Source organism: Lepidochelys kempii, chromosome 22 (assembly GCF_965140285.1).
Source record: "Lepidochelys kempii isolate rLepKem1 chromosome 22, rLepKem1.hap1, whole genome shotgun sequence".
Lineage (NCBI taxonomy): Eukaryota > Metazoa > Chordata > Testudines > Cheloniidae > Lepidochelys > Lepidochelys kempii.
Window position 1 is genome coordinate 6,460,601 of NC_136401.1, and position 27,807 is coordinate 6,488,407.

General features: G+C 53.3%; 1 protein-coding gene across 2 annotated transcripts in view; it reads right to left on the minus strand.

Annotated features, from left to right (window-relative positions):
* Window positions 1–81: 81 nt before the first annotated feature.
* Window positions 82–27,807, minus strand: part of LOC140901653 (sperm surface protein Sp17) — a 63,129-nt gene continuing 35,403 nt past the window's right edge. For both annotated transcript variants that reach the window (XM_073320875.2, XM_073320874.2), the window contains exons 5-6: window positions 14,900–15,114; window positions 82–1,415 (exon numbers count right to left, since the gene is read on the minus strand). In XM_073320875.2, coding sequence (XP_073176976.1) covers window positions 14,908–15,114 — 207 coding nt within the window. In that variant the 3' untranslated portion in view covers window positions 82–1,415; window positions 14,900–14,907. The remainder of the gene's footprint in view (window positions 1,416–14,899; window positions 15,115–27,807) is intronic.

The window sequence follows — 27,807 nt, forward strand, 5'->3', positions numbered from 1 at the left end:
AGTGGGGTGTGGGTGCAGAGATGCTTTAGCTCCCTGAGAATGGAAACACCATCCGGGCAAAGGACTACTCTGCACTCAGGCTTCATAGCAACATTCCTTTATTGACATTCCAACTTTGCTGGAGAAATCACATGCAAAACCGAAAAGAACTATAGAAAAACCACTGGGCGTCGGTACAAGCTCCTTCCAGCCGTGTCGAGGCTGGTGAGGCGTGCATAGGGGGAGGGAGTGAGGCACGCGCAAGCTGGGGGCAGGAGGGGTGCACGGCCAGAACATGGCAAACGGGCATGGAGGGCTATTTTCATATGATGCTGCTTTGCAATCGCTCTCTTTCGTGGCCCTTCACCAGAAAGCTATTTTGTATGCAGCATGCAGTCAGGCTTCCAGGGGATTCTGTAGTAAACAAGATCAGCTTGGAGGAGCTAAGAGGGCTGATGATTGGTGGGGGGCCGGGTGGGAATAGCACACACAGTCTGGAATATATGGGCAATAGGAATTCAAGTGAGGCCCTGGTTACTATTAAAAAGGGGGCTAAAAAAACCGAACCAAACCAAACTCTATGCTAGAAAAGCAGCTGAGACTTTTCAAAGCCAGAGTCCCAGCCCTGACTGGCGGTGGGGCGAAGAGTGGGGCTGGGTGGCTGAGGGAAATTCAGGCTCGTTACCTGGCCTAGGAAGGCGAGTGCAAAGAACGAAGTGTCATGCAGCATGCAAGGGTGCTCTGCGGACGCCAGGCTGCAGCTGACAGGCTGGGCAGTCCACCTCTGTGACCAATTGGGGCTGGCAGGAGGAGCCCGCCAAGGGGGGCTGTCAGAAATACAGGCTGCCCCTAAGGCTATGTCGACAGGGCCAGCCGACTCGGGCTCGTGGGGCTGCAGGGCTCTTTCATTGCTGTGTAGACTTCCAGAGCCCGAGCTCTGGGACCCTCCCACCCCACAGGGTCCTAGAGCCTGGGCTGCAGGCCGAGCCCGGAAGTCCACACAGCAATGAACCAGCCCCGCAGCCCGAGCCCCATGAGCCCGAGTTGGCTGCCCCAGGTTTTTCTTTGCTGTGTAGACATACCCTGAGAGAGCCTGGACTCTGCCAGAGCAGAATGGGGGTGAGGGTGGGGATGTGCACCCTCTGGGGGGTGATGGAGCTGTAGGGGAAGGAGGAGTGGGAGATGCAGGGGGGGCGGGGGTCTATACTCTGGGAGGAGGCAGGATGTCACATTGCCAGGCTAAGCGGAAGTGAAGGGGGACACTGAAATCAAAGGGGTTTCCTGGGGAGGACGGAGAGTTGCATGTCTCCAAGCCCAGGCTCCATGGGACAATGTTTCTTCTGAATGGTGATGGGTGTCAGTCGGGGGGAATCAGGAACGGGGCTGGGCGGTGTCTTCTCTGCAAAGGGGATGCTCCATCCATCCCGTCTCAGCCACTGCAAGTAGAAACAGACTGTGAGCCCTGGGCACTGCGCTGCAGCCTCCCCCGTGGGGGAAGGAAACCCCAGCCAGCCTCCACTCCTTCTGCAGAGCCTGGCCAAGGCAGGGAGGTGGTTGCTTGCAACAAAAGGAGTTTAGGGCGAGCGTGTAGTCAGCCCAAGGAGCCATCTGTCCGTGAGGCCCAGCCAGGCTGTGCTGGAATGCCAGGGGTTAGAGGAGGGCAAAGCTGGCCTGGCATGGGGGCTGTACCCTGGCAAAGGCTGGTAGAGCTTCCACTGCAGCAGCTGCTGTCCTGGGAGTTAAATTCCCCCTAAGCTGCGTGGCCGTGCAGCAGCCTATTAAGTGCCACGCAGGCGCTCAGGGCTGTGGCGGGGAGACCTGCCACTGTGGGGAGAGGGGCCTCTCCCTGCTGGCCCCAGCCCAGCCCCGGACCTGCCGTGGCCGAAGGAGAGGCACCCTCCCCTGGCCCCAACCCAGCCCCGGCCCCAGACCTGCCACGGCCGGGGGAGAGGAGCCCTCCCCTGGCCCAGCCCCGGCCCCAGACCTGCCACGGCCGGGGGAGAGGCACCCTCCCCTGGCCCCAACCCAGCCCCGGCCCCAGACCTGCCACGGCCGGGGGAGAGGAGCCCTCCCCTGGCCCAGCCCCGGCCCCAGACCTGCCACGGCCGGGGGAGAGGCACCCTCCCCTGGCCCCAACCCAGCCCCGGCCCCAGACCTGCCACGGCCGGGGGAGAGGAGCCCTCCCCTGGCCCAGCCCCGGAGCTTCTGCAGTGGGCACAGGCACCTCTCCCTACCAGCCCAGGTGCTGCTGCCGGGGGAGAGAGCTGGGGGGAGTCCTCCCTTCCTGCCACAGCCCTGGGGCAGCCTGCACCCTAAACCCCTCATCCCCAGCCCCACCCCAGAGCCCGCACCCCCAGCCGGAGCCCTCACCCCCCCCATACACCCCAACCTTCTGCGCCAGCCCTGAACCCCTCCCGCACCCCTCATCCCCGCCCCTGCCCCGGAGCCCTCACCCCCCCATACACCCCAACCCTCTGCCCCAGCCCTGAGCCCCCTCCCACACTCCAAACCCCTCAGCCTCACCCCCACCCCATGGATTTTATGTGCCCCAAGATGAAGGTGATGTGTCACACATAACAAAATTCATTGCACACATGGGTGGGACGAATTAGCGGGAACGCTGCCTGTGAGCCTCAAGGGCAAGGCTTTACCCCCCATCAGCCTCTCGCCAGGTGGCTTCCCCAGCCACGGGATTTCCAGGGCTCCACATGGGTCCGACGGCTCCCAGCACTAACGCCCCCCCCCGGCCTGCCAGACCAGGGGAGGGGAGGCTGTTCTAGCCCCCTTCTCGAGGACCTGGCTGTGTCGCTTCCCTTCCCCAAAGGCTTCTGCGACTTCCCCCGCTCCCCTGTTCCACTGCTGGCCTGCTCCTGGCTCAACTCCTGCTCAACTCTACCCTGCACGTGAGGCAACAGCTCCTCGCTGGGTTAGGAAAAGCTGGATTAGTTAGCAACAAGCGCCAGGCCCCCAAGGTGGCTATTACAGCATAAGCTGCCCAAATCCTCCACAGCCGGGGCAGCAGCAGGGCCCTTACAGGAGTTTACTTAATGGCACTGCTAAGTGACCGCTCACAGCTGGAGCTAATCGCCCCTTATTAAAGAAGTCATGGCCGGGGGGGGGGGGGGGAGAAACTGCACCTTGCTAGGCCAGCGTGCAGGTGACATTTGCACACTCAGGCACACAAGCGCGTGCAAACACACACACACACCCCCAGCACCGCCACCCAGCGGCCCCTGGAGCCGTTGCTATAGGCAATTGCTGCACATCCAGCCTGTTTGCCGTCTCTTCACCGACGCCAACGAAGCTGTTCTGAAATTAAAAAGCTGACATTCGGCAGAGAATAATGAAGTCCCCGGGGACCCAGCAGACTAGCAACAGGTTTTGAACACACGCTGAGGGCAGGGGGGGAGTGTTTGCCCTAGAGACTGGCTGGGCCCGGGTTTGGTTTTGCATAAAGTCACTGAGTGGGCTGGCTTCTCCTTGCGTTTCCCGCTGGTTGCGCGGTGGTGTCCCCCTCCGCCCTTCCGTTGCTTTACCCCCCCCCCCCGCCCCCCACATACACGCAGTTAAAAGGGACAGAACCCCAAACAAAAACCCCACCAGGCTTTGGATTCCTTGCCCCTAGGAAAAGGCCTGCAATACTGTTCCGGCAGGTGTTATACGGGATGGGGCGGCCAAGAAGCAACCATTGTAGGCATGAAGTGAGCTGTAGCTCACGAAAGCTGATGCTCTAATACATTTGTTCGTCTCCAAGGTGCCACAAGTCCGCCTGTTCTTTTTTCATTGTAGGAATGTCACTCCAGGAAAATGCAGGACCAGCGTGTGACCTGCAGCCAGCCAGGCAGCAAGGGACCCAGCATGAGCATAAGCCCGAGAGACACGGGTCCTGAGTGGGGGCATATGCCAGGGCAGGCAGCAGCCAGAGGGGCTGCAGTAGCAGTGGCTAGGCAGCCCGCCTCTGCCAGCTCGCCAGCCAGGGACAGTGGCCAGGGACAGCCACCCAAACGTGACCGGCTGTTAACGCTGGGTCTTAGAAGAGGTCCCAGCCCCTTTGAGGTTCTGGGTGGAGCTATCGCACCTGGTGAGCACCATCCCTGGAGAGCAGAGATTGGAGCTGCACCAGGGAGGTGTTGGGGCCACAGGCTGAGCCCTGTGGTTTGGGGCTGAGGTTGGGGAGAGGCAGGCCTGTGTTCCTCAGCGCTGGGAGGAGAGACTGGGTCGGGCTGCAAGCGCCAAGGGGCTGAGCCGGCGGAAGCAGGTGTGCTCTAGGGGCTGAGTGACGCTGTTTTTCCATCACGAGCTGGAGTCACAGGGTGGACTGGGTGTCGTTCCCACTGAGGCTGTGTGGGCAGAGAGGGACTCTGGCTCCAGATGGCTGCTGGCAGCTGCTCGGTGGCATGGTGCTGTTAGCTTTCAGACAACCACCTGCTGGCAGTGCTGCAGGGACGGACATGGGACGCTTTCCAGGAACAGGGCCAGATCCTCAGCTGGTGTAAATCAGCTCCATCAATGTCTGTGGAGCTGTGCTGATTTACAGCAGCTGAGGTGCTGAATGAAGCTCCAGCCTATGGACTCAGGCCTCTGATCTACAGTGCTCTGAAGTGGCCGGATCGCTACCCTGCATTCAGCTCCGGGCACCTCACTGCTGTGACGAGCTGGAGAAACGAGCACCAAGCTGTCAGGCACTTAGATTGGTTAGGGAGCCCAATTGCCAAAGTGTTTTGGTTTTTTTGGGGGGGGGGGTGTTTGCAAAATGCCGATTCATCAACGCTAAACCTTCCCAGAAACATAGTGGTTTTGCAGGGCTGGCTCCAGCGTTTTTGCCGCCCCAAGTGGCAAAAAAAAAACCCCTAACTTGCCGCCGAACGGGGAGGCAGAATCCTGCCCGCCGAACACGGAGGCGGAGTGATGGTGCGGCCACCGAATTGCTGCTGGCGACTGACGAAGAGTTGCGTCCCCGTCTCCGCCGCGGGCGGATTGCCACCCCAGAGTCCAACGACCTGCCGCCCTTTTACATTTGCTGCCCCGGGCACCTGCTGGGTTCGCTGGTGCCTGGAGCCGGCCCTGCGGTTATGACAGAACTTTCCCTGGGGAGGATGCTCAAGCCAAGGATGGCATTTCTGGCCAAGATGAGAGGGGCCCACCCCAGAATAGCTAAGAGCCGGTGATGCGTAGGCCGTGCAAGGACTTGAACCTCCTACGTCCCAGGTGAGCCACCGTGCGCTTGAGTCAGTCAGTGTCTCCTGTCGGAGCTGGTCCACTTTGTATAAATAATTAACTATTCATCGAATCCCAGAGAGATGCTGTAGCCTGGTCAGGCTCCATCTCTGGTGCAATGACTATTAATGATTTATACAAAGTGGACCAGCTCCAACAGGAGAGGGAGGTTGTGTCTATAACCTGTTTATTGGGGCAGAAGGGGACTTGACCTCGAGTCTGCCACAGCCCACGTGAGGGCCCTAATCAGCCAATGTTCGAGGCGGGGGAGTCCTCACCAGCTCGCACTCACTCTCTACTTCATTCCTCAGCGAAAGAAAAACAGCTCGCAGAACCGTGACGCTTTGCATGACCTGGAATGCTTGTTTCCTGGCCCTTGGAGAGATGCTCTGGGGCCGAGCCACCCTGCCACATTCCTTTCAGACTGGAGCATCCTCTCGGTGTCCCAGGTACTACACACCCCTGGCAGGGATGCAGGGCCTATTGCAGCACTCGGGGCAGGTGTGAGCGTGCCCACAGAGCAGAAATCCCACCAGGGCAGTTAGTGGGGACAGACGTTCCGAACAGGGCTGGGCTGAGTGACAACAGTGTAAAGATTTCCCGGGTGAGTCCCCTGGCTCTGTGCAGTCTGAAAGGGGCTACCAGCCTGGCTCTGCCCTGCTGCAGCTGGCCTGGGTAAGGATTTGTTCCCTCCTTCAGCTCCTGCCTCCCCCACTTATAGAATGGGGGCTCTTTAGGGGCCAGCTTTTACTCCTGCCACTGGCCAAAGCCGCAGACAACTCCTCTGCCCAGTGTCAAGGGCCGCACAGCTCCGCATTGCCCACTCCACTCTCTGCTCCTTCGCTGTGGCCCTGGGCATGAGCCTGCTCTCTCACCAGCACAAATCAAGAGAAACTCCGCCGCCATCCCCGGCTCCCCCGGGAGTGAAGGGATCAAAACTGTTCTTAATAAGCAATTACCAGCGCCCCACACATGCAACTCCAGCACTGTACTCATGATCCTGACGCACCGACTGGCTCATGAGCATAGCAATTCCCCTTCCTTGTCACCCTACAAACTTCCCATAGCCCAGGCCCACCAGGGCAGGCCCTCCACAACGCTCCCGCCTGCCACAGGGGAAGGGCATTGACTTAGCTGCTCAACTCCAGTTTCGAAACAACCTGCCTCGTTCAGCAGGATACCCAGCTGCAGCTTCGCCTTTCGTTGTTCATCTTTTATTCATTATCACACAACCCAAGGCCCTGCATTCGCATCACCCTGCACACAAACACACACACACAGACACACTCTCTCTCTCTCTCTCTCTCTCGCAACCCTGCGCTCTTTCCCCATCTCGGCCGTTACCATGGCAAAGTCACCAGCTAGCATTGCTTAATTCAGTTGTGAAGCAAAAAAACACACCCAAGAAGAGGCAAACTCTACATTATCAGCCAGGGTGCACTTGCCTAAAATTAGCCCCTGCTTCCCTAAGCGGCATAATAACGAAGTGAAGCAGAGTGTAGCAATCCAGGGGCAGTCAGTGACTACCCCTGCCTATGAAGGTGATATGCCCTACAATCAGTACCAGAGTCTGGTTGCCACTGTCTAGGTGTGCCATGAACTCCCCACTTCCCACCCCCCACCCATCTGTATAGGGGTAGCCAGAGTCAGTGCTCACTTGTGGACTCCCATGGCACACGGCTCCACCGCCAAGGGCCAGAGTCTGATCTCAGGGGCAGTGGTGTAAATCCACAACAAGGCCGTGGACAGCCGGGGAGTTACAGCAGTGAACAGCTCAGAATTTGGCCCGCCCCATTTACAAACTAAAACTAACCCTGAAACCAAGGCGGCACCGGGTCTGAGTCAGCGCCCCTCACGGGACCTCACTGAAGGCGGCAGGCTGCAGCCCGGGAAATCAGGGCAAGATTGAGCCCACTGCAGCCGGCTCTAATTGTCTCCATTATATTTACCTTTCCTGCCAGGAGACTGTAACCCGGCTTTTAAAAATAGCATGGGCTGATGTGAGGCAGTTAGGACGGCGTTGCTAAGGGAGAAATTAAATTCCAATCGAGGGCCTCTGCCACCTCTCGGGAGTTACGACTGGTTTCCATGCGAACTGCTACTCTGCTGCAATGCAAAACTAGGGCGTAGAGCTGCGCCTCCTCCTTGGTTTGACTTCAGGTGCAGCGGGCAAGAGCCTGCAGGACAGAAACCCTCCCACACCCACTAGCACCCGCTGCCTTTCCACCCCCTGCCCCCGCTAACTCAGCCCGGGAAGAGCAGGGAATGCGGCTCCGGCCTTTCTCGCATTCGGACCAGACCCGCTGGGCCCGATTCTGCTCTGATCACTGGAGTACGGCAGGAGTTACAGTGGTGACAACAGGATTCAGGCCCTAGTGTACAAGCACCAGGTTGTACGGGGGCCTCCCTGGGCATACAAAGCTTGCTGCTGGCTGCACTGACGTTACTGCCGATTTACACTGGCGTGAGAGGAGAATCCGGCCAGGAAACCTCCTCCAGCATCAGAGCATGAAGCGGGTGCAGGACCCCAGCAGACCATGAGCCTGTCTCTCACAAGCAAGGGACACAGATCGGACACACTGGGGAGGATGAGACAGGAAGCCAGCGTCCTGCAAGCCAGAGAGGAGAGTGGCCTTTGCAAAGGGCAGCACTGAGGGTAGGAGGGCCTAGTTACCCTAGGCCATGGGAGAGCTGGGATCAATTCTCTGCTCTGCTACAGAGCCCCTCTGCCCCTGCGTGGCCTGGGCCAGTCACTCAGTGCCTTGGTTTCCCACCTGTGCAATGGGGTAACTGCCCTGCCCTGGTGCACAGTGCACTGAAGATTGTGAAGTGCCCAGATGCAGGGGTACTAGAGGCCAGGTAAGTACCATGGATAGAATCTACAGCCAGCTGCCAGGAACCCGGCTGTGACCTGGGGTACGGCTGCGAAGGTGCGAACAGCTTTGGTAACTTGGCTGCACTAGGGCCCCACAGGGAAGTGTATGAGGAAACCCCCTCTAGGCAAACCTTTGGCTTTGTGACTGAGCAGCCAGCCCCCCGTGGGTGCTGCTGAGAAACACAGCCAGGTGGGGAGAATAAAAGTGAGACACCCCAAGAGAAACCTGCAGCCCAACCTGCTAGCAGGGCACGGAAATCTGCTTGTGCTGTGTGTCACATGGAGGCTGGTCTAGCGCACCTAACCAATTCACAAACCCCGCGGCTCTGCTCCCTGGGAGACTGCGTGAACCCCAGCTGAAAGTGTGTTGGAAGCGGGATGCATTTAACATCTCTAAAGTCCATGCCAAGGCCTCAGTCCTGAAGCCTGCTGTGTACCCCCCTGCTTTGCAAGCCCCAGCTGCTGCAAGGCAACAGTCCCACATCCCATGACGCGGCAGGAGGCTGGTCTGAATAGCGTTGTTTAACTTCTCCTGCCTCACACACCGTAACGTGAACTGCGAGCTCTTTGGGGCAGGGACTGTGTTTTTGTTCTGTGGTTGTACGGCGCCTGCCACAACGGGTCCCGCTCCATGACTGGGGCTCCCAGGTAACACAAGTAATAAAGAGGGACAAAGCCATTTTAGTAAGTGACTCATATTTTATGTCCCCCTACAGCCGCTAAGTTTATTGTCTCTCTCTCAGGGCTGGAGTGTGTTCCCAGTTCAGAATAAGGAGATTTGGCCCAGGGGCCAGAGACCAAAAAAGTGCTTTTATGGGAAATATTATTTACATTTGTCAGAAGCCAGAAAAAAGGGGTCGCCACCTAGGGGCGGCTCTACCAATTTTGGCGCCCCAAGCGGTCGCCGCTGAATTGCCGCCACCCCCGGAAGAGCGGCGGAGCGGCCGCCGAATGGCCGCCGCGGCACACGGCCAACCGCCCCATTCTGATTGCCGCCCCAAGCACCTGCTTGGAAAGCTGGTGCCTGGAGCCAGCCCTGCCCCCACCACCCCAGCCAGAGCTCTGCGCAGAAGTCATTTTGTTTGCAGACTCCATATCGGCGTACAACACTCGCAGGAGTGTGGTCATCTATTCCAGATGCCAATTCCCACGCGCACAAGCAGAGGTTATGTTCCCAGAATAACAGATCCAGACGCAGCTGGTCCTGAAGATCAGGCCCTGCCTGGGTAGGCACGGAGTGCCCTGCAGTCAGTGTGGGATGAATAATCCCAGTTTCTAAACCCAAGGGAGAATTAAGTGACCAGTAGCCTGATCTGGTCACATCAGTCACCGGCTACTGCTCCTACCCCTTCATAGAATATCAGGGTTGGAAGGGACCTCAGGAGGTCATCTAGTCCCACCCCCTGCTCAAACAGGACCAATCCCCAATTTTTGCCCCCGATCCCTAAATGGCCCCCTCAAGGATTGAGCTCACAACCCTGGGTTTAGCAGGCCAATGCTCAAACCACTGAGCTATCCCTCCCCCCTTGATTAGACTGTTTCTCTTGGGGGGGCAGCGGAAGCCACTAAGGGTTGAATCCCTCCAGGAGGAGCCGTTCAGGGAGGGGAAGCCAATCAGCTAGTTTTAGAAATTTTGAAACTTTCTTTGTGGGTGTGTGGGTGTGTGGGGGGTGGGGTACGCAGGCCTTGCCCAAGGCACCAGTCCCAGCAAAATGAAGCTGCTGTAAAATGTATTGGCAGGTGCAGAGTGAAGTTAATTTGTCTCAACACATTCGTACACTGGAGGGATCCTAGCTCCCAAAGGCACAGCCAGGGCCTCCGCGGACTCTGCTAATGGCCTCGCTGCAGCAGCGGTGGGCGGGAGGGGGGCAGCGTCAGTAACCGTGCACGCTGCACCGTTGCCGGTGCAAATACACTAGTGAGTCAGCTGAAAAGCTGCTTTCCACGCCCGCTCGTGCAAGCCAGCCTCAGCTGCTCAGCCATCCCATTGCCAACAGGCCAGCTTGTGTTTCTCGCTCTTTACACGAGTGTAACATGCCGGAATCATACGGCCACCATGGGCTCCAGCTACCCTAACGACACACAGCTGGCCTGGTCTAGTTACACACACAATGCTGTCCCGGCGGGCTTCCTGCTGAACAAACCCAGAGAGCACCAAGAGTGGGCTCACAAACTCTTTGAAGCTATGCTACCCCATGCTATACCCAATAGGATTCTAAGGCCCAGGTCCTTAAAGATATCAGGGGGCGGGATAGCTCAGTGGTTTGAGCATTGGCCTGCTAAACCCAGGGTTGTGAGCTCAATCCTTGAGGGGGGCCACTTAGGGATCTGGGGCAAAAATGAGGGATTGGTCCTGCTTTGAGCAGGGGGTTGGACTAGATGACCTCCTGAGGTCCCTTCCCACCCTGATAGTCTATGGCTCAGATATTTAAGTATGACGTATCGTTATTGACCGCACATATTATCACACAGTCACTGTGATGTTTATATCTCTGAGTGGAGGCACTGATGACAATCAAAGTTTTAGTTGATTAAGGACTAGAAGATTTGACCCTCCAACTTTCTTTCTAAAGGAAGAGCTGTCCGGAGCACCTCTGCCTGTTTATTTTCCTTTCCTGCCTGCCGTGGCCCTCATATACCTCAGAAGTCTCTGTTTTTTTCTCAACTTTACAATATAGTATTTTCTTGGTGTTTGGTTTTAAATATTCTTCTGCGAGAACCACAGTTCAGTCACTGGAGTGTTGTGTTTAAGAGCCTTCTGGAAAGTAACTAGCCTTTAAACAGAAGTAAAATGCAGTGTTGCCAACTCTCATGATTTTGTCACGAGTCTCATGATAATTGTTTTCCTTAAAGCCCCAGCTCCTGGAGTTAGGTGGATACGTGATGATTTCAGCCTTCATTCTTAAAGAAAAATGAAGCTTCTCGTCCTCATGGTTGTGGAGAAAGCTTCAAAAGGTGACCCCGGTGCACCCTAAAGGCTCAAAAAGCAGAAGGTAACTAAAAATAACCCCAAATCTGTTATTTTTACATAATCTTATGATTTTAAAGCCAATTTCATGATGTTTGGTGAGCCTGATTTGCTGGAGACACAGGGAATCAGAATGGTCTTTATGGGAGCAGAAGTGTTCAGGTCAGGGGGGAGACTGGGAATTGAGGCAGAAGCAGCTGGCCCCTGCGGTGCTGTGTAGGCGGGTAGAACTGGCAGGAGGCAAGCAGGCAGAGCTGCGGGAAGGCTCCATATGAGGAGCTGGAGGGGGTGGCAGGTGCTCTGCAGAGGAAGGAAGTGGGCAGAGGGAGCCAGCTGCCAAACAGGTGGATGGCTCATTGCCCTAATTCTGATACCCATCAAGGTTGGTCCCAGGGGCAGATGCATGGTCTCCCTGCAGGGCCGGGCATGAAGTGGATAACTTGCCTAGTCCATATGCAGAATCAACAACAATCCCAGCTTGCATTTAGATCGCTCTTCAGACCCCACATGCTTAAAAACCACGTGCTACAGTACAGGGATCCCTCCACCCCTCTGAAACGCAGCCTCCCCTCAGCACCCACTGCAGGCAAGTGTTTTACATTAGAAACAGCAAAAGCACTGTGGTCCCCACAGCGAGTCTGAGTGACATAACACAACTGGGGCAAGTGCCCAGGCAAGGACAAACCAGGCCAGAAGGGGACAGCAAGGGGATGGTCTGGGACCAGAGCCAGGAACACACCTACGGGAGACATACAGTGAGCCACAGACATCCCTGCTGTAAGTCTGCTGGGTTCGGCGAGCTCCACGGTCACCTCGGGCCAAGTGCATTGGTGGCGTAAGATACAGACTGCCTAGGGAACAGGGAGCACGGTAGGTTGTTTTCCATTATATTGGCAGTTGGTAGGCGTGTGACACACACAGGCCATGCACGCCGAGAGTGCCAAGGGAGGGGTAGTATGAAAGGCAGCTCGCAGGAGGTGACAGTCAATCAGACCACATCACTTCCCTCCCTCTTGGAAGGCCTCCGCCAAACCCCCCACTGCATCCCCCTCCATCACAGCCCATAGCTGGGATCTCATTTCTCATTCTGCCCACTCTCGCCCCAGCGACAGCAGCCTCAGCACCCCACTCATGTCCATCTCCCACTCTCTCCTCTGGGCCCCCACATGCAGGGCATGACTGCCCTCTGCCAGGGAACCCCCCTCCTCATTCAAACCCTCCTGACACCCTACTGGCCCTGGGAGCCTGCAAAGTCCAGCCTGCCTCACTCAAGTCCCTTCTCCACCTAGCATAGAGGAGAAGAGGGAAGCAGCAGGCCAGGGGAAAAGGCGAAAACAGCACTGAGTGAACCCCAGCCGCTGGGCTTCCCCACGCCCCCTGCTGTCTCTGTGCCCCTCTGGCAGACAGCGAGCTCCCCAGAGCCTGGTCTGGCACACTGCACATGGCACGTCCCTGCACACACAGCCCCGTCCCATCGGCATTGGGCTGCACAGCCCGGGGCGGGGGCATCTGGGTGGCCACGCGCTGCAGCCATCCGGCCATTTTGTTAACGGGGCGCACGGCTGGCCCGATGTCGCTCAGTGTCCCCCTCGTGGTGGTCGGGCTGAGCTAACGACCCCTCTTGGCCTGGTGGCGTCGCTCTGGCTCTGCCTCATTCTGCACCCCTTCTCCCAGCAACTGTTCTTTTCTTCCCATTGGTGAGGAGGGGGCCGTGCCGCCCGGGTCTGGCCGTGCAATGGTGCCAGCAAACAGCACACGCTCCTGCAGAGGGAAGACAGGCGGCTACTGCAGCCTGCAGCCTGGGGAGCCCACAGCAATACCTGGCAGCCTGCAGAGAAGCACCTTGGGCCCCTCCCAGAGACACAGGAAACACCCCTCGCTCTTTCAATGAGGGGAGGGGTACGCGAGCGTGGGGGGACAAGGTGACACCCCAGTGGGCGGGAGGCCTTGGAGAACATGGCCTGAACATTGGCCTTGGCCTGTGATCACCTCCCTGCTCCACAGCCACCCAGTCACTGGGTCCATTTTGCGGCTGGTGGGAAGGAAGCCAGAGCCTGGCCTGTGCAAATCCTGCTTGGAGAGAGGGGCACCAGGGGAGGCGAGAATGCTTCTATTCAAGCTGCCTGGCTGGTTCTCACTTCACCAGCCAGTGCTGCCTCTCGATCCCCCGCTGCTCCCCCAAACCCCTCCGCGTGGAAAGCTGATGTGGGGAAGAGGAGCCCTGGCAAAGGGAGATAATGGGGGTGGGGGAGCAGTGGGGGGCCCTGGGAAATAGAAAATCTTGCTTTTGATGTGATGTCTAGCACAACAGAAAAGAGAGAGGGTCAAACTTTTCCGCCCTGCCAGGAGTGTCAATCTGTCTGCGTGGGTCAGGGATGGGGATTGTCAGCCTCAACCCTATACTGCCTAGGCTCCCCCTCCCCCCCTCCACCACCCCAGGTTCCCCACCTCCTGTCCCATGTTCACGTTCTGCCAGGCCAGCCAAGCAGGGGCACCTGCAGCCAGGGACGGGGCAGCAGAGGCTCCACGGATTCAACCAGGGCCCCCGCTCTGCTGATCTGACTGGAGCAGGAGGGGCTCCAATCTATCCAAGAGAGAGAGACCCAGGCTCCATAGCCTCCGCTAGAGACCCCTTATTCCTTCCCGTGGGGGGCCACAACAAGTGTCCCTCCCAGCCCGGGTAGATAGACATGAGCTAGCTCCGTTCAGCCTCGTGTGCTAAAAATAACACTGTCAGCTTGGCGGCACGGTCTAGCCGCCCACACGTGGACCCAGGAGGTGGGGCAGGCATGGACGCAGGTGGCTAGCCCGTGCCGCCACGTCCACATTGCTATTTTTAGCGCACTAGCTCAAGCCGAGCAAGCGCTCGTCTGTCTACCCAGGCTGCAAGGCAGGCTCCCAGCTGCAGTCATCCCCAGCAAGCCCGACTATCAGTGACCCCATTGGCTAGACACTAGCGTCTGTTATATTGAGATCAGCATGGGACAGTCTCAGGTCTGGAGGTACCGTTCAGATCAGCCCCCCGACATGTCCCGAACCAGAGGATTCTCTGCTCTACAAGCCTGAACTAGAAATTTCCCAGAACCCATGACTTTCTGGTACTTGCTGTTTTCAGTCAGGTCAGAAATTCCATAGAAACTGTCTCTCTCTGACCCCTTCTGTGCCCAGGGCGGGACCAGTCAATGCTCTGGCAGCAGCGCAAAGCCAGAACCTCGTACAGAGAAAGTTTGCTGAACTTTCTCAAACTTTGGAAGGTTTGATACACGTTCAGGGTGGGGTGAAGGCTTCAGCCAGCTGACCTTACCCAAACAGACTTCTCCATCCCTAGTCTGGAGAGCATCTAGGCCCTATTCCCAGCTCTGCAACAGCCCCGGTTGGTGACCTTGGGCAAGTCACTGCCCCTGTGTGCCTCAGTTTCCCCTTCTGTGAAACAGGGATAATGATCCTGCCTCTCCTTTGGGGTCCTGGAGGGAAAGTGCTGTATGAGGGCTCAGGAAACCCCCATTTTTCATTTTGTCTTGGAGATCACCCCCATGCCGCTGCTCCCAAAGAGAACAGGCTGGTGGTGGGCGGGGAAGCTGTATACGTTTTCCGCTGGGTTACAGCAGCTTGCCTGGGGTTCGGTGCTGGGCACCCTTCAGTCCCAGTCAAGTCAATGGGCTGTTAAGTCCAGGAATCAGCTCAAACAAGGATGTCAGGATTTGGCCCATTGGGAGTCAAGGTGGCTCTGTGCCCTGAAGGTCACTGCCCCACAGCACACATGTGTAGGTCAGCGTTCCTGATGTACCCATTTCGGGGAGGATGGCAGGCCAAGCCGCTCCAGCCCCTGGGACAGCAGGCCAGCGTGGTTGGGAGCTCACCTGGCTGTCTAGTCTCCGTTGCGTAGGTCCCCTACACGGGTGCTGCTCGCACACTCAGGGTCCTTGCTTTTGCGGTCTATTTCTCCCCCTTTTATCTTCTTCCTAGTCATGTGACCACGGAAACTGGCCTGGATTTTGGCTGCTGCTGCATTGGCGTCAGGATCGTCTAGCGGGATATCCAAGATGTCTTCGTCCAGCTTGGTGCAGGCCCCTTCCTGGAACAGAGGCAGAGCCAGAGTCAACACAACACACACAGGGGCTGTACGCCACCAGGCTGTTCTACCACAGGGGAGGGAATAGGAAGGTCCTGATAGCGGGGGAAGGGGGCTAGATCACAGAGAAGAGACAGAGGGGGTCACAGTGTGGGGAGGCCTGGGTTAGGGCGAGGGTTCTCACACCCATGAGCAAAACAGGAGACCCCTGCCCTGTAGTATACCACCCGGTCCCACATCTGCACGGAGGCCTGAGGACTCCCTCTGTCCAGCCGGGGAGCTCCCTGGAGCACCTGGGCTGGACTCTGTACAGGCTCCTTGCTTGCTATGGCTTGCGACATGGGCTCCAGCCAATGCTAGACACGTTCGCAATGCATCCCCTTGAAAGGCAGCTCTGTGATGAACAGTGACTCGGGAAGCATGGCGTCACTGGCTTCCACCTTTATCATCTCTCAGTTTACACAAAGCAGCTTGTAACCTTGTAAGTGCCTGCCCTGCAAATTCCCCTGGGATCTCAGCCTCACTCCTCCTCGCACATCATGAGCGCTACAGGGTTTGCAGGCGAGGCTCTTCCCTTCAAGACAGCTGTGCAACTCCTCTTGCCTTCCTATGTCTGTAGGGCCCACGGGACCGGTACAGTCCCATTGCCTTCAGCGGGCCTGCACACATGTGATGAACTGGAATGGAGCAGACCGGTGATTCTCAAACTGTGAGGTCGCGACCCTGATTTAATGAAGTTGCCCAGGCGGGCATTAGACTTGCTGGGGCCCGGGGCTGAGGCTGACGCCCGAGCCCCACCACCTGGGGCAGTGAGGGTCAGGCAAGGGCTTCAGCTTTCCCCCGCCCCTGCCCCGCCCAGCCCAGGGCAGCAGGACTGGTGCGGGTTTAGCCTTCGGTCCCCCCTCCTGCGGTTGTGTACTTAGGCGCTGACTCCATGGGTGCTCTGGGGCTGGAGCACCCATAGGGAAAAATTAGTGGGTGCTCTGCACCCACTGGCAGCCAAGCTCCCCTCATCCCCCCAGCCCATCTCCTCCTCCTCCTCCACCTCCCCTGAGCACGCTGCGTCCCCGCTCCTCTGCCTACCTCCCAAGCGTTTCCTGCCCGGCTGCCGCCAAACAGCTGTTTGGCGGCATTAGCATGCTCCAGGAGGGAGGGGGAGGAGTGGGAATGTGGCGCGCTCAGGGGAGGAGGCGGGGAAGAGGCAGGGCCAGGGCCTCATGGAAGGGGTGAAGTGGGAGCGGCACCAGGGGCAGAGGGGGGTTGAGCACCCAGGGGAAAGAGGGGAAGTCAGCGCCTATGGTTGTGTAGTAATTTTTGTTGTCAGAAGAGGGTTGCAGTGCAATGAAGTTTGAGAACTGCTGGAGTAGACAACCAGCTGATGTTCCTGAAGTGCCCCAGTCCTAGACCTGCCCCAGCTCACTCTCTCATCGCCGGGCTGGCATTGCAGGCTGGCTCCAGCAGACAGCCATTCGCCTGATTCTGAGCCCAGTTATACTAACAGAGACCTGGCATGACTATACTGAAATCGGCAGAGTTACTTCAGCTTTACACTGGCACTGAGATTAGAATTGGGGCCAAGATTACCACATTGCAACTGAAAAACAGGAAACCAAACAGAAATGAACAATTGTTTTCTGAATCTTCCATAAGGTGTTGAGTTGTGCTAAGTTAATTACAGTTTGACTAACGTCAGCCCACCGTCTCTTCAAACTGCAATTAGCAATAGGTTCATTACACTTGATTGTTTTGTTTTGCCAGAGATGTGTGGAAAAATTCTTTGGTTTCGGGGAGGAAGAAAGAACTGCCGGAATATTTTAAAAGGTGGCGAGGGAGAGGGGAGGAAATAACTGCACTGCAGTGCTGCCGCTGTCCCGATTACAGTGAATCGGACCCAAATGCCTGTGCTGAGCGTCTCACCTTCTATTATTTAATGTTTCTCTTGTGGTTTAAACCAGGTCAGCCCCCACCGTGCTAGGTGCTGCACAAATACACAGTAACGGACAGCCCCGCCCCAAAGAAGTTATAAATACAAAGTGAAAAGGTGCTAAAAAGTGGCATTATAAAAATAAACTTTGAGTTAAACAAATCTCACTACAGTACCTATTGTTGTTGGCGACAATAAACAGTGTTCAGGTGGCTACATCAGATAGGGGACAAAACCTGTACTGGGTAAACCCCTCATGTTCCAGGGCATAGCCAAACACTAACTGCCTGGGTTAGGAAGGAACTTCTTGTAGGGGAAGGTTAAACTATCAGTGCCCATTAGGGGGTTCCTTGCACTTTCACCTGAACCATTTGGCTGGCCACCATCAGAGACAGGATATTGGACTAGGAACACAGGGAATGCCAGACTGGATCAGACCCATGGCCCATCTAGCTCTGTCTCCTAAGTACCAGCTGCTACAAAGGAAGCAGTAAGCAGACATAAGAACTGCCATACTGGGTCAGATCAAAGGTCCATCTAGCCCAGTGTCCTGTCTTCCCACAGTGACCAATGCCAGGTGCCCCAGAGGGAATGAACAGAACAGGGAATTGTCAAGTGATCCATCCCCTGTTGCTCATTCCCAGCTTCTGGCAAAAAAAGGCTAGGGACACCATCCCTGCCCATCCTGGCTAATAGCCATTGATGGACCTGTCCTCCATGAATTTATCTAGTTCTTTTTTAAACCCTGTTATAGTCTTGGCCTTCACAACATCCTCTGACAAAAAGTTCCACAGGTTGACTTTCATTGTGTGAAGAAATACTTCCTTCTATTTGTTTTAAACCTGCTGCCTATTAATTTAATTGGGTGACCCCTAGTTCTTGCGTTATGAGAAGAAGTAAACACTTCCTTATTCACTTTCTCCACTTCAGTCATGATTTTATAGACCTTGCTCATATCCCTCCTTAGTCGTCTCTTTTCCAAGCTGAAAAGTCCCAGTCTTATTAATCTCTCCTCATATGGCAGCCATTTCATACCCCTAATCATTTTTGTTGCCCTTCTCTGAACCTTTTCCAATTCCAAAATATCTTTTTTGAGATGGAGCAACCACATCTGCACACAGTATTCAAGATGTGGGCGTACCGGGGATTTATATAGAGGCAATATGATATTTTCTGTTTTATTATCGATCCCTTTCTTAATGATGCCCAGCATTCCGTTCACTTTTTTGATGGCTGCTGCACACTGAGTGGATGTTTTCAGAGAACTCTCCACAATGACTCCCAGATCTCTTTCTTGAGTGGTAACAGATAATTTAGACCCCATCACTCTGGATGTATAGTTGGGATTGTTTTCCAGTGTCCGTTACTTTGCAGTTATCAACACTGAATTTCATCTGCCATTTGTTGCCCATTCACCCAGCTTTGTGAGATCTCTTTGTAGCTCTTCACAGTCAGCTTTGTACTTAACTATTTTGAGTACTTTTGTATCATCTGCAAATTTTGCCACCTCACTGTTTACCTCCTTTCCCAGAGGCAGGGCAATCTTCCCCTACATTAGGGATCATGCTGGTCTAGGGAGGCCACCCATCTGGTTTCATACCAGGCGGTCCTATTTTTGGCTGGTTTGTCCCCCATCCAGTACTGGGACAAAACCTGACATGGCATTGTCCTGTATGGGACAGGGAACACCATTTTGAAGAGCATGCTGCTCCGCCCCTGCTGGCGTGACCTCACTGGGGCACTCCTGAAAATGGCATTCCCCCACGTGGCATGACATTGCCCATGCTGTGCATGCAAGGTCAAGCTGGCGGGGCAGGGTGGGGCACTCCTGAAAATGTGTCCCCTCCGTACTGTACCATCACACCAGCTAGGGCAGCGGGGTCATGCCATTCCCAGATGTGATGGAATGTCCAGTATTCCAGGAACACATGAGTGGCACCTTCTCCTGGTCTCTAATAGGCTTAAGCCCTGAAGCAGGAGGTTTAAAAGCCCTTCCACAACTGTATCATAATTAATGATGATACTTTACATATTCTTGGTAACCCACCTAAATGTCCAATCTCTTTTTGAATCTTGCTAAATTCTTGGCCTGAATGACTTCCTGTGGCAATGAGTTCCACAGATGGCCCATTGATCTGATCTGGTCTGGAAATTCCTATGATATTACAGCTCCAAATAGTCTCCAGCTCCAATTAATTGATCAAATATTCCTAATATAGTAACTGGTCAAAACAAATTCCTATAGCCGCTCATGTTAAAAACAAAGTGTAATTAGACCCTATCCTTACCGATGCACAAGCCAGCATTGATTAACTAATTTATTATTTGTATTGTGATAGCACCTAGGAGCACAAGCACTGGACCACACCCCATTATGCATTTATACAAAGAACAAGAACATGGTCCCTGCCCAAAGAGCTTATGGGGCCAGCATCCCGGCAGGTATAGCTTAATGGTTTGACACCAGCTGAGAAACTGTCTGGTGGTTGAATCTGATCCAATTTACCTTGGTTTAAACCTCATTTGAATGTGGATGGGGCCTAAATTCTCTTAATGAAAGTCACAGTTTGTATCAGATTAGAAGGTGTTGCAAACACCATTGAAGGCAGAAATAACACAAAGGGACCTAGAGTGGTTAGTTATATGGGATGGGAAGAAACAGAATCACCCTGGACAAATGCAAACAAGCACAGCTGTTGTAATACTATACTAGGGGAAATCCTAGAAAGTAGGGAGGTTACGAGAGACCCAGGGTGACAGAGCTTGGCAAGTTAAGCATGAATTTTAATGTGATGCATCTCAGCCACTAGTAGAAGGGAATATATGATAAATACATATGAGCATTTGAAAGGTGTGTGTGAAAGAGTTGGGGAGTGAGGGTGCAATTATAACTAATGGGATGAAATTAAGAAGGGAGAAAATGTGGGAATCCTTTGAATATCTGCAAAAAAAAAAAAACCCTTTCCTTATAGTGAGCTGTATTAAGCTTGTAATATTAGTGGGAGATGCCAGATTGCTGCTTATTGTCAGCTGTGGTGCAGTTCTGTTTACATGCCAAATATATCAGCAGCAAGTTCTGTTCAGCCTGAGTCTCTTGCTGACCAGTTTATTTCCTAGGTGTTGCTCCTGTCTACAGGTTATGCCCAGAAAAAAAAAAAAAAAAACATGACCAGGGTCATGTGGAAAAGCCTCTCGCAACCTTCAGTTCCTCTTCAATAACATTCACTCTCCTCCTACCACCCAGCTTGGTCTGTCTAAAGTTATCAAGCTAGAGGAACAAGGCTAGGAAATACCAGTGATCTTTTCACAAAAGCAGAGCAGAGTTATTCAGTTGTTTTGTTCCAAACCTGTACAATCCTGGCTATCTGCATGACATAATGGAGGATGTTCCCCTTCCCGGCAAGCTGAGAATCTGTGAAAACAGAGCTAGCAAGAGCCTAGAGCTGCCAGGATTAACTGGGTCTCTCTCATGTAACCATTTAACTGTCGTGGCAGGGCCTTGGGCCTGGCGTGCCTTGGTCCCTCCAATTCTCTGCCTGTGGCACAGAACAGTCCAGTCTCCTGCGGGGGCAGGTGGTCTCATTTCAGTTGCTAGGGTTAGTGTGCGGGTGTTGGGTGATGCTGGTGGCCTGTTATATACAGGAAGTCAGACTAGATGGTCTGATGGTCCCTTCTGGCCTTAAACTCTGTGACCTCTGAAACCAACGGCATCAAGAGGATGTAAGCAAAGACAACAGAAAAGAGAAGCATCAGTAACTTGAAAGCACCAGCATCTCTATAGCATCTGGTTACAGGGACAAGGGAACTAAGTTATATATATACCAGGCTCTCATAATAAATGCTCAGGGAGCTTGACTGGGGCTACAGCTTAACTGCATGAACTTAACTGCAGGCTTTCTAAGCATTAAAGAAACTACTCGACTGAGAGCCTCTGATAAAACAGCTGCTAAAGCAGTATAATTCAATCCTTTCTACCACATGGGAAGGAAATCCGGGGGCAAACCTTAACAGCCATCTTCACTAGTTGGGATGACACGCCACATCTGCAGGCCTTCAGCAGCTATTCCCGTGGTCACAGGAACTCCAGCAACAGTGGCTGGGAGAGCAGAACAGAGGATACATATGGCTTCCGGTGCCCCATCAGCCAATACAGCAAACCCTCCTTCTCCTGCACAGCAGTAAAGGATCCAGGATGCCACTCTAATGAAAGGGCCACCTGCTCCCAGGTAACATCACTCCCAGGCTGCAACAGTACCAGCCTGATGAGAGGGACAAGCGAGCGATCTCGCCCCAAACCAGAGCCAGCTGAAACACAGAAATATTCTTATCAAAAGACATTTGTTTGGAGCTGGGATTTTTTTCCAGTGAAACTCAAACAATGCCCGAGACACCCCTCAGCAAGTCACCCAGAAGAACAAACTGGACTGCTCTGGATCCCCACACAGAACTAGGACACCAAGCAGGGCCGGATTTAGGGGCAGGCCCCTCAGGCAACCGCCTGGCATGCTAGGCTTGGGGGCGCTGGCTCGGGGGGCTGTTTTTGTTGTTCGGGACAAACGAGAAAATAGAAGGTTTGAAGTAAAATCTTTCAGGTATTCTTTATGTGGAGTCGTTTTCCACTAACGTCCTAGAATGTTCTGGGCCTTTGTAGAATCATATGGAACCTTCCAGACTTTCTGAGAATGACATTCTCCTCCAACCTCCTAGGATGTTGTCAGCCATGCCCTCACAGATATACGGCATGAATAAATACAGATTTACAGATCCTAGTGTGCAAATTTATTGTCTTATAGGACAGGGATAAATCATGCAGGCAAATCTTGCGTCCAAGTTGTGAAATGAGCTACAAATGCAATAGAAAATGAGGTATTCAAAAGTTTAACAAGTGGAGGGGGTGCGCTGAAGACGCTTCTCGCCTGTGGAGCCACTGGGTCTGGGACCAGCCCTGACACTAAGCAGACTCCGTACAATGACATATGCAAAGCTAAGGCAGACTCATCATGTACAGACCCAGTAAACAAGAGATGCAAATGAGGAGACACAAAGCACAGCACAAACTGGGAGAGGAACTGGAGCAGCAAAAGAGATATTTAAGAGGCAGATGCTCTTTGCTCCAGTGGCCAAAATAGGAGGGGGGACAAGAAATTAAACATCTTTTTAAATTTCTGGTTATTTAAAAAAAAATAATCAAAAAGCTCTGAGGAAAATCCACGCTTGACCCATACATCACACTATGGAGCAACTGCTACTGCGCTATAAAGAGGCTAAAACAGCCTCCAAGATTGCACCCATCTTGGACAGAGACCTGAAGGCATCAGTCTGTCTCATCGTGGGGGTCGAGGGGGGTTATAAACACTTCACTGACACTAATATAGCTCCTCGGAAGTCTTTGAACTGAAATTGTAACAACTAGCAGCAGTAACTCTGGTGTGTTGAGGAAGTTCTACCAAAGGTACCAGTTCAGTTGGGAAAGGCAGAGAAGTATAATCTTTGTGACTTATGGAAAACAGCTTTCAGCAAGAAGGGAGCCCTAGAAGTCCTTCCTAGTGACCAATAACTAAGAGGGTCTGGAAACCGTTATATTATTTGAATAACAGAGAGAGACAGAACTGTTCTCTCCAGAACTGCAGAGGGTTTATTAATATCCTAGGAGGAGAAGGGGCTCAAATAACTGATTCCTGAAGAGTCAGAGACCAGCTGTGACCAGCAAGAGGCTCTGAGATGCCATGTACCTGAGAAGGATGCTGCACCTGAGAAACCAGCTACATTGGAGAAGCAAGCCTTTGATGTACAGACTATGGGCAGTGCGTGCACCCCCGTTTGGGGAGGCTTGCACCCTGCCCCACATCTTCAGCCCAAGGCCCAGCCCTGCTCCACCCCTTCAGCCTCCTGTTCTCGCTGGCCAGCCCGACGGTGCAGCCCTGAACCCCAGTTGGTGCCCAGAGCAGCCTTGAACCTTGGTTGGCCCACTGGTGCCCGGAGCAACCTCGAGCCCAGGCCAGCTTACTGGCGCCCAGAGTAGCCCCGAATGCCATCCAGCCTTCCAGCACCCAGAGCAGTCAATAGGAGCCCCGAACCACAGCCAGCTGGCCAGGGCCAAGCCCGGAGCCTGGGTTCCAGGGCTGTGGCAGGGAACATTAGTGGAGGTTTGGGGAGGCTTAGCCTCGCCCAGCCTCCATTACCCGCCATCCATTGTCCAGACTAACAGACCGAAGAAGAACTTCACCACCAAAGCAGGAACATCACTGAGAAAAGACCAGACCTGAGGGATGGTGGAGCTAGTCATGGGTCTATCCATCAGCCACCTTAGCCTGTTCACTGGACATAAGCCATATCCAGAGACTACCAACCCAAGCTGGGGTATACTCAATACACACCTGCATAACCCAGACCGAACCCAAACTTTACCTCGGATTCTTATTCACTCCGAGTCTTAGCTGAATGAGAGTAAAGACAAGACTAAACTGAAATTTCTTAAACACCATGATGTGATAATTGGTTATCTGCCAGCATGACTTGCCAACAGAGCTGTTAACCAATACTTACTCATAAGGATGTATGTGACATTCATTCCTGAAATTTTATCACATACATGCTCTGCTCAAAGTTACTTTTAAAATGACACATCCTTTCCTGCAGTTCCTAGAGATCTTCATGCTATGAATGGACTATTTGCTTTAGCACCTGCCTGGTCACAAACATTTAATTGATTTTAAAGGCATTTATCATTTTCATCTCTACATTCACGTTTCAGATGTTCATGCCTACCTGCACATAAAACTTCAGCACGGTTTTGCAGTGCTGAAAGACCAGTTTACCATCATGCCTTCACACTGCAAATGCCAGCTGTGGACCTTTTCTGTACAGACCAGCACTGCTGGACGCTATTTGGGTTATTTACCATTTTAGTTATTTGGTCTATGATAGCTCATTCAATAGGAGCCCACAGAGTTCACTAGACTTCACAGCTTTCAGAACTCCACGTTGTCATAAACATGTTGCCCACCGCTACCACAGCTGAGCACCTAAAGTGTATCACTAGGCATCTGAGGATCGTCATATACTAATAAACTACCTTTGTGACCTCTTCTTAGAAAAGCTCCTTCCTAAAGTGCTGATTCTGCATTGCCAACACAACTGGCTGGCCTCTGTCCGGAAGGGAAAGGCCCTGCTCAAGCCTGATCTATATTTGAATGGTTGACTTGTGTGCTGAGCATTCCTCCGTGTTTTCCGCTGCTGTTGTGCTGAAAGAGGCCAGTTTTATGATGAAGGTGGTGAGAAAAGGAAATCAGGAAGAGTCTTGAAGGATGGAATTCCAGGACCTGAGGTCCCCCGCTGAGAATGTTGTTCATCCAAGTCCCGCAGGTTAACAGCTGAGCTCCGTTCGTTAGCAAGGCTGGCAAGGTGGGTCATGGAAGGAAACGCTCAGATGTCCCAAATGTCAAGTATTGGCCTGTCAGAAGCAGATCAGGGAGCTTAACCTAGGATAGCTCCGTGATTAAATTATGCAGCAGGGACTCAGGAAATCAGAGTTCAGTGCTAAGCTAGGGCAGCTGCACGATCCTGGGCAAGTCACGCTGGACCTCAATTCTGGATCAATAAAATAGAGAGATACAAATCTTTCCTTTTCTCTCATGCCTGTATAGCTGGTGAGCAGTCTGAGGCATGTCTCTCGCTGTGTATTTGTACAGAGCCCTGATTTCAGCTGGCATATCTAAGGGCTGATCGCATACAGGGAGGACCTCTCTGGATCTGAATACCTGGGGGTGCCAGGCAGCCACCTTAGCAGAGGACCCTTGTCTCTAATTCACTTCTGGGTGTGAGACAGGGTGTGTGCAGGGTGCACTGAGGGTCAGATGGGATGTGGCCACTGCAGTGAGCACAGGAAGGGGGAAAAGGATGTTGATCCCACGCAGAAGCCCCAGTCACAGTCTCTGCACTCCCCGCAGGGAGGCCTGGGAGAAGTGGGGCTATGGCACACAGCACTGGCTGGGCGTGCTGGGCAGAGGCCCCACCACAGCTCACGATAAGGTGCAGCATTCACACTGGGAGCCTAGAGAAGTGGGGGAAAGGATTAAACCTCAGAATCTGGCTGTTTAACCCTAGCCATAGCTACCACATTTAGAGGGGGTTCTCCCCTGTGCGGAGCATCCTGTTAATGACCTTCTTCAGGGGTATTACAGCCGTCTCTCAACACCCCAGTCCATGGGCCCTGGAGTGTCTTCTTCACCACACCCCCACCACTTGGAGCTGCTGCTCTGCAGCTCCCCATCTCAGCTCCTCCCATCATTGTCAAATCTCATCTTAAATCATCCCTCTCCACCCTTACCTATGCCTTTTAACGTCTCCTTGTCAGTGATCTTCTGGCTGCAGCATCCTTTCCTTTAAATGTCACAAGATACTCTATCAGTTACACCACAGCAGGCTCTAGACGCTATTTTGGGGTCTGGTTTGAATGGAGGGTTCTTTACAAAATCAGGGTGCTCTAACATGAACTATGCAATGTGTGATGTTACAGGAGTCAGAGATGGCTCAGTGTCCAGAGGGCTGGGTGTTATAGACTCGCCTAGTTTTTGACCTCATGTCTCCTTCTAGCGGCTGGCCCCAGTCCCTGGGGAAGTCTGTTGCTTACACCCAGAGTTCTCCCTGAGCTCAGGGGAGAGTAGCTTTTGGGACTGAAGGTTCCAAATCCAACCTTAGCGAATAACTGTGGGGCATCAGAACATGTCTGTGGCCATAGTTTATCATATCAGCACAGAACTAGATCTCAGGGATTCCTGCACTCTGATCTGGATCCCACACAATTCCCTCCCTGGTCTTGGGTAAGTCACTTAACCTCCGACCTCAGTTTCAGCATCTATCGACTAGTAATAAGGCTTGGCACAGAAAGGAGTTGGGAGGATTCGAGGGAACTCTTATGTTCTGGCCAGTTGAGCTCTTCTGAGGACTCACCATTCAAAACTCACAAGCCTGAATCGGTTGTGAACTAGTGTTTTATTCCAGATCCATCCTTCACGCTGCACAGCAGACATGGGCTGCTCTCCCATAGGTGCCTTGGGGGGTTCTTCTCCCGCAGGAGCCAGCCAAAAGCCCTTTTTACTTATCCCACTGTAAATCAGGAGTAACTCCACTGGAGTTCTTAGAGTTACTCTGGTGTATGTGAGAGCAGAACCCGTCCCTTAGTGTCCAAGATCCTAGTGGAGACAAGCACCCCATACGGAGAAGGGGAAGGGCCAGGACCCCACTCACTTTGCATCAGCTGTGTGACCAGCACACATATTACACTCTCAAAGAGGTGTAGCAGTTACTACTCCTGCCTGCTCTCCGTTCCATGCTCTCCGTAGGCACAAAGACTCTAGGAAATGTCCCTCTACTCAGCATCCCCGTCTCCAAAAGGGGCTGTGGCTTTAGAAGGAACAACCAGGCCCTGGATACACCAGGGTGGTGTGAAGTGCTGCTCTGACGCAAGTGCATTGGGTTTTGATCCCATTTAGTCCATTAAAAGAGGAATCTGCCTTCTCCTAACTGAAGCTGCTGAAAACAACCTAGTCCTATGGGAAGCGGTAATATGTCAAATACCAACATCTCCCAGCTTTGCTAATAGGGTAATGGGATAATTCCACTTTACCACTGTACTACAGCACGGAGCGAGCATTGCAAACCCAGCATCAGCCAGCTACACAGATTGCTGGGGCTTCCTGTTACATTTCAAAGATGCATAGATGCGAAGGCCAGAAGGGACCAGTGTGATCATCTAGACTGACCTCCTGCGGAGCACAGGCCACCGAACTGCCCCAATCAATTCCTAGAGCAGAGCTTCTAGAAAAACATCCAGTCTAGATTTCAACATTGCCACTGATGGAGAAATCGCCATAACCCACGGTAAAGTGGTCCAAAGGTTAAGGACTCTCACTGTTAAAAATGTGTGCCCTATTTCCAGTCTGAATTTGTCTAGCTTCAGCTTCCTCCCACCCGCACTAGATCATGAAGAGCCCATGGTTAAATATTTGTTCTCATCAAGTCACCTCTTAACCTTCTCTTTGTTAAGCTAAACAGATTGAGCTCCTGGAGTCTATCACAACAAGGTAGGTTTTTTAATCCTTTAATCATTTTAGTGGCTCCTCTCTGTATCCTCTCCAATTTATCACTATCCTTCTTGAATGAACCCCATCTCTGTCTAAATGCTGATCTAACTGCAGACGGCTTCAATTAGTTAGTTGCTTTTGTCATTAGAAAGTGCAATTCTCCTAAGTGCTCAGAAGGAAAAGGTATCTGGTTGCCCAAAGTTCAGAGTTTCAGGTTTGGGCTGGTGGCTTTCCTTTCAAAAAACAAATAAACAAATAAATAAATAAAAGGCAGCTTAAGTGGCACTTGCTGTTTCCCCCAGCACCATGGGAAAGGACTTTGTTTTCCCAGCTCTCTTCCTCTCCTGAGTGCCGGAACAGAAATAAGCAGAGAGACTCCCACACACAAACTAGCTTTTCAGCTGGTACCATTATTATTTCATGTTCAAAAACCCCGCACCAAAAACTACCCTGCCATGCAGTGGAACAGATTTAAGAGTCTAGAGCTGGTTGCTAAAACAACTCGTTTGAAAATGAAATAGACACATTTCAGTCTACAGCCTCATGCTTTTTACAAATCAACCTGCTTCCATGCCACTAGTCACAGCATGTGCATGTAACAATGTAACATGCCTTGTGTAGAACTCCCCACCGCCTGCCCACAAACACCTCAGTGCCTAGAGAAAGGAAGGTGTGTCTGCACCCTTA